The sequence below is a fragment of the Telopea speciosissima genome, chromosome 2, assembly GCF_018873765.1.
Source record: "Telopea speciosissima isolate NSW1024214 ecotype Mountain lineage chromosome 2, Tspe_v1, whole genome shotgun sequence".
Classification (NCBI taxonomy): Eukaryota; Viridiplantae; Streptophyta; class Magnoliopsida; order Proteales; family Proteaceae; genus Telopea; species Telopea speciosissima.
In genome coordinates this window covers 515,725-529,000 of record NC_057917.1, presented here as the reverse complement: position 1 = coordinate 529,000, position 13,276 = coordinate 515,725, and the positions used below count along the sequence as shown (strand labels likewise).

Here is a 13,276-nt window from a genome sequence, read left to right as displayed (position 1 = left end):
CAAATTTTGTTGCTGTCCTAGTCTTTGCCTAAATAATTATCTTCTTAAATTTGTAATATTTACCATAAATGACTGCAGCCCAAGGCCATGGAGGGAGAGGTAGAGGTGCAGCTACAGTTCCAGCTGAATTCAACCCAAGGATCTTCCTGAAAGTGGAAGAAGAAAGGAATGTAGTCTTGGTTGATCATATCCCATTCAAGGTTCAGGAAAGATTTGAGAAACTAGGGTGGTTATCTATGCTACAATCGGAGAGACATTGCTACCCTCGACTGGTGTGACTCTTTTGAGCAATCAATCTTACCGGTATGAAGGAAAAGAGTTCATCATCAACTCTTATGTGAATGACATGCCCATCTCTTTCAACACAGCCCGGTTAGCTAATATACAGAAGATATTTTATGAAGGGGAGTGGAGGTACTGCCCTCCAAGTGCTGATGCATCTGAGTTCCTGGCTGATGAAGAACAGGAATGGGTATATTCACTAATGGCAAGTTCTATGAGAGGATGAAATCTGAGTTGGACTTGTTTCCATCAGTCCGTGTCTTATCTAGAATTTGTGGACACAATGTAGTTCAAAAGAGTGGAAACAATTTAATTAATAGAGATAACATCATTAGTAAGAGAAGTCTAAATGATATTTCATTTATATAAATAATAAGGCTTGTGATACAACTATACAGTTCTCAAAGGTAGCACAGAGTAAAAGTATATAAGAAACTATTCTATAACTATATAAAACATTTATAAAGCATAAAAGAGTGGGGAGGTAGCATGGACTATCAGGCCAAGATCAGGAAGTTGCCCAATCATCACGTGCGCACGAAGTATCGTGCACTTCAAACTCCAGCGCCGCAAATCCAACATTAGAAGTAACTAAATCACCTGAAAAATAAAGATATCCACAGGGGTGAGCTCTCAACTGAGCCCAGTAAGGGGGGTACAAGCATACAAACACAATAAATCCATGATGCATATGCTAAACTAACATGTTCCTAGCACAGATACTAAGTCTCATAGGGTATAAGTACTACTACTAGTGGTAGATGCTAACCTCGGTCCCAGAACTAACCCTTCGGTTACCCGAGCGAAACCATTCTACCACGATGAGGACCCGCCAGTTCCGGAACTAACACATCGGACCCCGACAGACCCCCAAATGACCAACCCTGCCTATTTATTCCCACAGCAGAAATAGGGACCCGCTAACACGGGACAGAAGATGGCATCCCGGAACTAACACATCGGTCTCTGCCATGGGTTGTCCAACACCTTTCCCCCTGTTGGTAAGGGGCGCAGTACTGGGTAATGAATATCAACCTAGCCCAGTGCAGTCTAAACATGATGAGGCAAGCATGATCTGAGTTATAAATTACCGAATTCCATCACCAGAAATTCACATCATATAAATAATCAATGCAAATGCAATGCCGTATGTCTTTGTGTAACCTATTTTACATGCAGTCTAATGCATTAAATAAAAGCTATAAAACTACATGTTCCAGGTATAGAGGTAATGATGCATGAGCATAGCATTCAGCATAAAGTTGAAATTAATATGATAAACACGCAGGAAATTAAGGTCCAATACCCTTACCTGTAATTGTAGCTAGCCTAGGTGAATAAACTCCAATAGGCAGGCAAGAACAGACCAAGATAGTCCTAAATATGAGACAAGACTATTATAGATTAGTTATAAAAGGAATCCTAGGTCAGTTACCCACCAACAATCCAACAAACTGACTAGAAAACAGTAGAAACAACCCTAAACAACCTACCAAACACCATGCAATAGGTTCTGTGATGGGCCAAGGTCAAGTCCTAAGGGGTCTAGGTTATAAGGGCACAAAAATGGGGGAGTCGGATGCAGACTTTTAGGGAGCCGGTCAACCGCCCCTAGGCCTGCAACAGCATCCGGGTCAGTGTCCGAATTTGGGGATTTTGCTTGAAATGGCCAGATCTTGACATGCATGGGTCAAATTTAGTGTTTTAATACCATTTCAAGGTGGGTTAGTCTATTTTGGGTTCCAATTTCATAATTAGTTAGTTAATTTAGAAATTTCTTCAATTAAACCTAAATCTGTTACCTAGGGTTTATGGACTAGTTACTGGGAGCAGAAATTGGGCTTATTAGAGGTACTACCATGGAGATTCAGGCATAACTGAACCTAGATGGCAGCAAGACAGCATTATAAATAGTGAAACCTATAAAAGTCAAGCTCAAATTAAAGCTTTAATGGCAGGTATTTACTTGGACAGCACCTAGGCTATACTAGGATGAACTTAGGGTAGATTTAGAGCAGTTTTAGAAGAAATTTAGAGGAAAAGAAGGTATTACAGCAAGGGATTCACCAAGGCTTACCTGAAACTGTAATTGCAGCCTTCTAATGGAAGCTTTAAGCCCGAAATTAGGTGCAAGAGATAAGCCTTCAAGAACAGCCTCTAATCCCTCTTCTTCTCTTCTCTTTTCCCTTTTCTTTCTTCCTTCTCCAAGCTGGAACGATTCTGGTTCCTCTTTTCTTTGTTGGTGAATAATGAATAGTGTAAAGAGGGTTATATTTATAGAAACTTAAGCACTAAGGGGCAGAATGGTCATTTGGTTATAAATTATTTCTAAAATTGATTCTTTTGTATTTGTTACCTTATTCCAGCTACAGAATGATGTCATGCAACATCAGGGATGATCCGGATACGGGTAACTGTCCGGAATTACATTCCCCACTGGGGAACTAGGTCCCACAGAGACAATTTTACTAAAATATCCTTCTAACTCTATTTGGTTGTACAAAACGTTATATAAATATATTTTAAATTATACTTACATTGAGTTTAATTAAGGGGGAGGTCCTGCAGCCTATCCAGCCAGCAGACTCGACACAGGTAGCTCTGGTGCGGGGTCCCACAAGGTAAAAATTACTATTCTGCCCCTAATACACTAATTAATTAAAAATACAACATACATACATATAAAATGGGATTCTTACTTGGGATTCGGCCTAAGATAGAGAGAGGGTTCGCAGGCCATCAATCCAGCATGCTACGCTTATGTGGTGTCTTCCGCTAGACATCTCAGACTCATTTAAGGCCACGGTAGTTGGTTGATCGGAATGCCTTTACAGACGAGTCATGAGATAGGTCTGAATTTCTTAATCAAGACGGCCCACAACTTAGAGGCTAGTATGGGCAAAGTTGAACCAGAACTTGAAATCACACAGATTCCAAAAGTTCAAATTTATTCGAAAATTTGACCGGGTTTCACATATTTGACTTCAGACAGAGGCCACTTGAAGTTGGATTCTGGTTGCTTTTGCAGCATGATGGATTCTTTCATTTGAACCTTCCATTGCTTGGATAGGATTGATCTAAGCGTCTTGCAACCGATGGAGGAACTAGATCACAGTATCACACCCTTGGCCTCCAACTTGGTGATTAACCCAAAAGGTCATGACAAAATGGCTTAAACCTGATTTTTTATTGGTCTGAGGATTTTATCCTTGTTTCTGGCTATTGATTACACCGAAGTGAACTCATGGATCTCAATGAGGTTTGAACTAAGATGTCATTGAGAGAGCTAAGAACCTTCCTAGCTATAAATCAGAGTGTGGCTCTCATGTTTAGCACTTATGGAGTGTGCAAGTTGGTTTGTAACTAATAGAGGGTTTTGGAAAAATTGTTGACTTGTTTTTGCAATCCACAGGTCTCCCAACCTCGTTTTCAGATATTGTGTTCATCAGTCGTTATCTCATTGCTTCCAACTTTTGTTTCATTTGTTTCTCTTGGTCTAAGCTTTGATTGATTGATTGAATATCATTGTTGGCCTAAATAAGGTGGTGGTGATATGTTCTTTCTAATTTGCTTTTTGTGTATGGTGTATTGGTGTGTTAGATCTTATGTTTTTTTATTTTCATTATGTGACTTTTTAAATAACACATCTGTAAGTATCTAGAATTTGTAACCTTCTTTTGATTGCACCATATCCTATTCATTCTTTAAATGGGGAGTAAAAATAGGTTTTCACAGACATTTTTCCTTCATCTGAAGTAATGCATGTGGATCGAGTGAGTCCTTCCATTGCTACAAATAATCATCGTGGGATTTGGGTGATTCCTCCCATTCCTTCCAAGAATCATTGTGGGAAAAATGAAGTTTTAGGTCTGTCTACTTCTCGCCTTCCTAAGTCAGCTTGGGTCATTAGGAGTGGGCCCAAGTGACTAGGTGTTTTTGGGTTGTCTTTTTCTATTGTTGAAGAAAAAGAAATGGATAGTGGTTAGCACGGGTGAGATCCTTTTTAATTAGGGGTGTAAATGAATAGCTGAAATCTGTATCCGTGTCCGTCTTTGTTTAGCACTATCTGAATCCGTCCAAAAGCTAAACGGATGTGGATACAGATAGGCTATTGCTATCCGAAAAGCTATATTTACATGTAAACAGATAAAATATCCGATCCGTATCTGTGTCCGTATCCGTTTAGCACTATCCAAATCCGTCTGAAAGCTAATCGGATGCGAGCACTATCCGAGCCGAATCCGATCCGTTTACATCCCTATTTTTAATCATCCTAATGCTTGCCTCATTTGTTGGCTAGGCTCAGGTATATGGTTTGTTTGGGCATTCTTTGTCCTTTTGTTTCCTCTTTAGTTGCTTCCAGTTTGATTCGATTGTAAGGATAGGCCGTTGATTTTGTTGCAGAGGTTTTTCTTTGTATTTATTTATTTAATTTTATTTTTTCTTGTTCTTCCTCCTATTTTCCCCCCCTCTTTTGGTTGAGGAGGAGAAATTATGAACTAAAAAAGGTTTCAAAATAATCTGAACATGCTTAGCATTATATCACGGGAAAAGGTTTTGTACATGGTCTTGTCCCCCCTCTCAAGATGAGGTCGAAATGACTAAAAGCCCCCCTTATTTGAAACTTCGTAATTTACCCCCATTTATGCGACCTTGAGTGAAAAGTATCCTCTTATATCATAATCAAACCTATTATTGCCTTACAAATTTTTAGAATATAAGATAAATGACAAGACAAATGACCAACACACCCTTGGTCCTTTCTACCATTCTAAGGGGGTGCATTGGTAATTTCACATGCAGCTGTGTCTGACAAGTACACGCCATGCAGCGGCTCCAGTTAGCATTCCTTTTCCCTATGCTTAAATTGCAAAAAAGTAAGCTTATGAATTACTTGACGGCTTAATGGGTGTCAATAAAAAAAAACATCCCTTTTAGTATTAATTTAATTTGTAATATTTTTGTTTTTTAAAAGTTATTACAAATACTAATGCCCACCCAATTTTGCCTAATCTGGTAATTCCACCCCTCCTCCCCCACACCTTTGCCTTTTTTGTGTTTTCCCGTTGCCGTTTTATCTGTACCGTTGGAGAATTAAATTCAAATTAAAGATAGAGGAGAAAAGAGAGACACGTGTCGATGTCAACTTCAAATCTAGATACATAAAATGGAAAATAAAATGAAAGCGAGGAGAAAGAGCCAGCTAGAATCCAGATCCAAATTTCGTTACAGGTCCATTTATCCTATTAATTATATAAGGAGAACGTTTATATGTATGGTCGTGCATGATGCACGGTCGTACATATAACCATGGGATGGGGAGTGGAGACAATGCAAGGATCGAAAAGACCCAAACCCCCATTCTTCGAAGAAGCTGTCGAGTGTCGATCGTCATATACGAGACCGTGGATGAACTCTTTCCCCCTTTTTTTGTTAATAATTATTTTCTCTCTCTATAGAGTATAGACTCTGCACATCCCCTATTCTCCCGCCTATTATACATTTCAAATATAACAACAGGGAAGCAACAGCAAGATAACTCATAAATCAAAACGAGAACCTACCCACTCTAGGGTTTCTTTGATTCATTTACAGAGAGAGAGAGCGAGAGAGAGCGAGAGCGAGGGCGAGAGAGAGAGAATCAAAAAATGGAGAAGTACGAGAAGCTGGAGAAAGTAGGGGAAGGGACGTACGGGAAGGTGTACAAGGCGCAGGACAAGACGACGGGACAACTGGTCGCCCTCAAGAAAACCCGCCTCGAGATGGACGAGGAAGGCGTGCCCCCCACCGCCCTTCGCGAGGTTTCCCTTCTTCAGATGCTCTCTCAGTCCCTTTATGTCGTCCGGTGCGTTACTTCTTTCTTTCTGATCCTCTACTTACTTGCTTTATCTATTTCGAACTCAACCTGCTTTGTCGTTCTTTCTTCTTTCTATGGCAGTTTGCTCTGCGTCGAGCATGTTGACAAGAACGGGAAGCCACTCCTCTACTTGGTCTTCGAGTATCTCGACACCGATTTGAAGAAGTTCATTGATTCTCACCGCAGGGGACCCAATCCCAGGCCACTTCCCCCTTCCGTCATTCAGGTTTCTTCTTTGTCTCCGTGCCTGCGTCCCATTTCTTTCTTTCTTTTTTTTTTCATCTACCTGCTCCCAACGGACTGCACTTACTCTATTCCCTCAGGATACTCGATGTCTGAAATTTTCTCGTTTTTTCTATTCTCAGAGCTTTTTGTATCAATTGTGCAAAGGGGTTGCTCACTGTCACAGCCATGGTGTTCTTCACAGGTTCTAAATTCATCTCAGAGCTTTTTGTGTTCTTTCGTTCTTTTCTTATTTCAGGATTTCCCTTTTTCTGAATTTGCAATGTATTGATGGGACGATGCATCTCTGCTCTTATTATTGCGTGCTTAACAGAGATTTGAAACCCCAAAATCTTCTGGTTGACAAAGAGAAGGGTATACTGAAGATTGCAGATCTTGGCCTGGGAAGGGCATTCACTGTCCCTCTTAAGAGCTACACACACGAGGTTTGTCAAATATAAATTTTCTAGTCATAAAAGCTCCTCTTTACATTTGCTGTGACCTTTGTCAGCTTAAATTGTCTGATGCTATTCAAGCTTTTCCTATTGCAGATTGTTACTCTCTGGTACAGAGCGCCAGAAGTGCTCTTGGGATCTACCCACTACTCAATCGGCGTGGATATGTGGTCCGTTGGATGCATATTTGGTACTGCTTCAGCTTAATTTATCTTCCTTGACCCTTTCAAATGATATTTGTTGCCATTTAAATATCTTTTTCCTCTTTACTGGTTGTTTTGAACCGGTACTCTCGGGTTCTACTCATTACTCCAGTCCATACCAGTTTTCTAATATTTTCTGTTTATGCTGATTGATAAATATGGAAGCAAAAGTGTAATTCTTATGTCGCATCTAGGGGTGTCAAACCCTAGCCCGAACCAACAAAACTGGACCAAATCAAAACTAAAATGAAGCTTATTGGATCGGCTTCAATTTGGGGTTTTGCAAATCCAGACAGCATCGAAACTGACCTTAAAAAATCAGACCCAAACCAAACCTAAGTCGATATAACCTGATAAGAAACCGATACAAGCCCAAAATACATAAAAAACACCAATCCCTCATACTTATGAATATATTTACATGTCAAACCAAACCCATCCAAGCCTAACTTGATTACACACTGATTAGAGTAACCGAACCCAAACCAGACCAAAATTGAACCAAATGGACCGATTGACACACCTATTCGCATCCTAGCTTTATTTGGTTTATGGAATGCCTTGCTAATTGTTTGCTCTTTGTTAAAGTTTAACTTTAACGATGTGAGTTTCTTTGGTAACAACAAGTGGAAAGTTGGAAACAAATTATTTGGAAACCTCAAGCCATTAGGGATGATAGGATTGCAATTCAAGAGCAGTAAAAATTATTTTATTTAGAAAAAAAATTACTAGAATATGTAGGCAAGGCACAAGGTCCAAATGAGATCCCAATAGAAGTGTGGAAGGAGCTTAGGAATCTGTGGTTAATCTCAGCTAACCAAACTGTTTAATAAGATTATGAGCATAAGGAACATGCCAGATGAATGGAGAAGAAGCATCGTGGTTCCGATTTACAAAAATAAAGGTGTTATTCAAAACTGCAATAATTATAGAGGCATAAAACTAATGCATCGTGCTATTATGGAATAATTATAGAGGCATAAAACTGCAATAATTATATGACATGGTTATTGAAACCCACTTGGGACAAAAAGCTACTATTACGGAAAAACCAACTTGATTTTATGTTAGGATGATCCATGAGCTATTTACCTAATTAGGAGAATATGGAAAGATTTAGAGATTGTAAGAAGTATCTCCATATTATCTTTATTGACCTAGAAAAAGCTTATGACAGAGTCCTTAGAGAGTTAATCTAGCAAGTACTAGAGAAGAGAAGTGTTTCAAGTAAATATGTGGACATAATTAAAGATCTATATAATGGTTCGGTGACAAGTGTAAGAATTTTGGGTGGGGGGAAGATAGTGAATTTCCAATTGCAATAGGGTTACATCAAGGATTAGCTTAAAAACTTTATTTGTTTGTGCTTATCATGGATGATTTAACCAGAGACATTCAAGATGAGGTTTCTTGGTGTATGCTTTTTGTTTAAAAAAAACAAACATTAACACCAAATTAGAGTTATGAAAATCAACCTTGGAATCAAAAGGTTTTAAGATAAGTAGAACGAAGACAGAGCTGACGGTGTACAACTTCGGTTATACTAGGACGGATAATGAGGTGGTGAAAATTGATGGGAGGAAATTTCACAGAGTGATTATGTTAGGTATCTTGGCTTAATCATAAATAAAGAAGGTGATATAGAGGATGATGTTCGACAGAGAATTAAAATAGGATGGATGAAGTGGAGAGGTACGTCTGAAGTGTCGTGTGATCAGTGTATTCCATTAAAACTTAAAGGAAAATTTTATAGGACATTCGTGTGACCTACTATGATGTATGGTGCGGAATGTTGGGCAGTTAAGAAGCATCATATAGATAAATTCAGTGTAGCGGAGATGAGGATGTTGAGATGGATGAGTGGAAAAAGCAGTGTTGAGAATGGAATAATGGCTTTATTTTCAATAAATGGAGGAGTGTTGCAGAATAGGAACAAATACAAGAATAACCCTAAGAGAATAATAGAGAATAAAAATTCAAGAATACCATTGTACCCCAATTTAAAACACTCCCCCTCAAGTTGGTGCATAAATATCAACCATGCCCAACTTGCATACAATGGATAGAAAACTTTTACTATTAATACCCTTAGTAAAAATATTGGTTAACTAATCACACGATAACACAATGGGACACATATGACTCCTTGCTGAACTTCTCCTTAATGAAGTGACAATCGATCTCAACATTTTTAGTACGATCATGTTGGACCGGGTTGTGAGCAATGTTGATTGCAGATTTACTGTCACTAATAAAAACGGATAGGCAGCTGATCTGGCACACCTAAGTCACTAAGGAGCCCTTGCAACCAAAGGAGCTCACAAAGACCATGTGCCATAGCTCTAAACTCAGCTTCTACACTGGACCTGGCAACAATTGCTTGCTTCTTGCTCCAAGTTACTAAGTTACCACCAACAAAAGTGTAATATCCTGAAGTAGACCTCCTATCATCTGGGCAGCTTGCCCAATTTGCATCAGTGAAGGCCTCAACTCGCAAGTGACCCTAAGAAGAGAAAAGGACACCTTGTTGGGAGCAGACTTCAAGTATCTCAAAATTCTACATGTTGCATCAAGATGAGTAGAATGAGGATAATGCATATACTGACTAACCATATTGATCACAACTGCTATATCAGGTTGAGTATGAGACAAGTATATCAAATGTCCAACCAACCTTTGATAGCTACCCTTGCTTACTGGCTCTTCATCCTTATTTTTTAAGTGAATATTAGGCTCCACAGGAGTATCTACTGGCTACATCCAAGTATTCGTGTTTCAGATAAAAGATCAATAGTATACTTCCGTTGAGAGAGGAACATACCTTGAGCTGAAAGAGCTACCTAAATCCCAAGAAAATACCCGAGTCTTCCCAGATCCTTGATCTCATACTTTGTTCCCAAATAGGTTTTCAATTTACCTATCTCATCAGAATCACTTCCAAAGATCATAATGTCATCAACATACATTATCAATGCTGTGATATATGCTGACCTCTCTTCTTGATAAACAAAGTGTGATCAGAATTTGGTTCTTACGTTAACACAAGCATCAATGATCTTCAACAACTCATATTCACCACCAAAAACATTAGGCAAAAAGTAACCGACATACTTTTACATTGCAAAGGGGAACGCAGCAGCAGAACATAAAAGCATAGCCCTGGAATAATGTAAAGATTGAACCATCGTTAATTTGGTGAACCTATAGTTGTGCCTATTGGGTGGTGTGGTTCCTTATTTTGCAAAAATTAGAAATTTCTTGTTCAAATTCCTGTTGGCTTCATAATGAATCTAACTTAAGCCTTGTTACGACAATCAATCAATGCATGTCATGTGAAAGCCTTTTTGTGCCTTGGGTTTCAGATTGATTGCAGATCCAATCGTGGAGGATCTTGCCAAAAAGTAAATAAAAAGGATCTAGCAAATTGACGATGATCTTGTTTTTTTAAAAGTTAAATAGCAGCATTTTTTTTTCTCCCTCTCTTAAGCAGTTTTGTTAGCTAGTTACTTAAGGGAGGTTCACGGGAATATGAATTGTCACAGGAAAGATAATTATAATTTGTCAAAATAGCTGTCTTCTATTCCAATGTTTGTGTAGGCATTTCTAGATTCTATTTTTTGTGTCCCAAATCTCTTTAAGAGTATACACAGTCTATATATCTACTGTCATTTGATAGAGGAAGATATGAAAATTCATAAAATTATACAGTTGCAGTAGTTTTTCAATCCCCCCTACTACATTGCCATCATATATTTTTGTTAATCACTATAACTAGCAGCTGCAACCTTCATTCCTTCATCCAGCTAACCATTTATTTCCTTATTTCTCCATGTATACAACCCTCAAAAGCTTATTAACTTTCCATAATCTAGTTATAGTATCCAAATACGCATTGGCCTGTGCTACATCACAAGGATCCTGGTCTTTTACTTTTTTTCATGAAATGTTTCCATTGCAAGGACAAATTTTCTTTTTTCGCTTTCTTTTTTCCTGATATTTTCTTTGCTTTCTCATTTTTTTTCTGTGCAGCTGAAATGGTACGAAGACAAGCTTTATTTCCTGGTGACTCAGAGTTGCAGCAATTGCTCCATATATTCAGGTATTTATGTGATTGTTGCGATGTACTATTCTTTATGCTAAATGTTAGCAACACTAACAGTGATTATTTTTGGGGGTTCAGGAAGTATCTTTTATATGATCCCTTTGGATAATTTTTCCATACTAAACTCTGCAGCAAGAGCAATTATAAAAATGTATTTTACTATGTTCTTCTGAATGTTGGAGAAAAGGTCCAGAATAATAGATTTATATAAACTCTAAGCTGACTTGGTTACTTGAGTGCTGCTCTTCCATTACATTGTCAAAGCAAAAGGCCAAACCAGATTGTTAAAATTCGTCTGGCAATGCCTTTTTATTTTGGCTACATGAGTCCCTTATGGCTCTTTTTAACTTGTATATTTTATGTAATATGATATCAATCTCCTTGTTACATTTATGTATAATTGTAGACGTTGACTTATGGGAGGAGCTAATTGATTAAACATTCCATTGTTTTGACTTATCACCAAGGTACTAAAACTCAGAACTCGGTACCAACTCGGTCCCTTGAAAAATCGAGTCGAGCCGAGATCTCGGTGAGTTGGTGCTTTTTTTTCTTCTTTGACTCGAAGCCTCAACTCGATGGGTTTTAGACCTAGCTTGGGTCTGAAACTTGGTATTCAGCCTATTTTAGGCCATTTAAACACAATGGCACTATCAGATTTTGCAAAAAACAAAGTCCAAATAAGAGTTCTGTACCGGTCCAACTTAATTTGGTGTGCATGAATGTTGTCAAAATAGCTCTGAATGAAAATATTTTCTTGGACATCAAAACAAATGAATATTTTACCGCACTCTTGGTTTTTAGCAATGTTTTACCATATTAGGATTTATGGAATTTTTAGATTTGAGAAAAACCCCAACGTTAGAATGTTGAAAATTGTACCTACCGCCGAAAATCCAGTTTTTGTTCTTGATCTGGGGGGTTGACTTTTTTTCCTTTTGAATTTTATTTTTTAACTATTTTTATTGGATTCAAATAGGGGGGTATTTGCTTATTTATGAATAATATCTTAAGTAAAAACATTTACTTAAATGATATTAGGCATAAATAAGTGCCTGTATACCAAGGTTTGCATAGATAGGTGTCTGTATACCAAGATTTTCCACCAAGATCTCGAGATCTGGCACTCATATAAAGGAGTTTGGGTTGAGATTCTCGGGATCTCAAGAACTCGGCGAGATCTAGGTCAAGTTGTTGCACTTTTGCAACTCGTATGTTAACTCGTCTCGGTTTCTCAAAAAACCGAGAAACTCGTCGAGATCTCGGCGAGATCTCGCGAGTTCTCGAACTATGCTTATCACTCTCAAATAGAAAAGGTAAGTATTAAATCCAACTAGACGGTCATAACAACTTCATGTGTTCACCTTGTTTTAAATTGACAAGAATAATGACTCACTGTTATGAAAAGGCTATGGTCAAAATGTTCTTAACATAGTTGTAAAGGCTGCAAGGTGACCCAAGTCGGTGAAGTGGTGCCTAAGCGCGACCAAGGTGCTCAAGTGCTATTTTTTATTTCCCCTCTTTTCTAACATTGTTTAGTATGCGACAATAAATACTTTATATCATCTAAAACCAACCTTAAGCCACATCAAGTCATAAAAAATCAATATTAAGGCACATCAAGTCATCAAAAATCAACATCGAACTAGAAGACAATAGAACTAAAGAAGCAAGATATTGGAAGTTTTTAACAATCAAAACATACATTTGGGTTTATACTGTTCTTAGAGAATATCATCTTATCTATAAATAATTAAATTGCTCTCAATTTAGAGAGATGTTTTTGTCCTCTTAGAAGTTTGTCTGGTCAAATGATTTTATTTTTACTTGAGACTTTTTGTATTAGGTAGAACACAGAACCAGTTTTTTAACAAATCCAAAATTGCTTAAATTTGATTTATATTGAAGGAGTTATGTTCCGGTTAAACCTTATTTGGTGTGTGCGAATGTTGTCAAAATCGCTCTGAATGAAAATATTTGTTTAGATATCAAAACAAGTGAATATTTTACTGCTATTTTGGTTTTTAGCAATGTTTTACCATATGATTTATGGAATAAATCTATTTTGATCTAGTAATGAAGTATAGATCAAAGCACTATCTTCTGCAATGTGGCATGGATGCATTCTTGTAATAGAGGGCCCATAGTCATAATT

General features: G+C 37.9%; 1 protein-coding gene across 1 annotated transcript in view; it reads left to right on the top strand.

Moving 5' to 3' along the window:
* The window catches only part of LOC122649689 (cyclin-dependent kinase B1-1), a 57,734-nt gene that overhangs the window by 7,473 nt on the left and 36,985 nt on the right, over positions 1–13,276 (top strand). Inside the window, exons 2-7 of the mRNA XM_043842928.1 lie at positions 5,916–6,127; positions 6,221–6,365; positions 6,505–6,566; positions 6,696–6,807; positions 6,913–7,006; positions 11,049–11,118. Of these exons, the coding sequence (XP_043698863.1) occupies positions 5,931–6,127; positions 6,221–6,365; positions 6,505–6,566; positions 6,696–6,807; positions 6,913–7,006; positions 11,049–11,118 (680 nt within the window). The 5' untranslated portion in view covers positions 5,916–5,930. The remainder of the gene's footprint in view (positions 1–5,915; positions 6,128–6,220; positions 6,366–6,504; positions 6,567–6,695; positions 6,808–6,912; positions 7,007–11,048; positions 11,119–13,276) is intronic.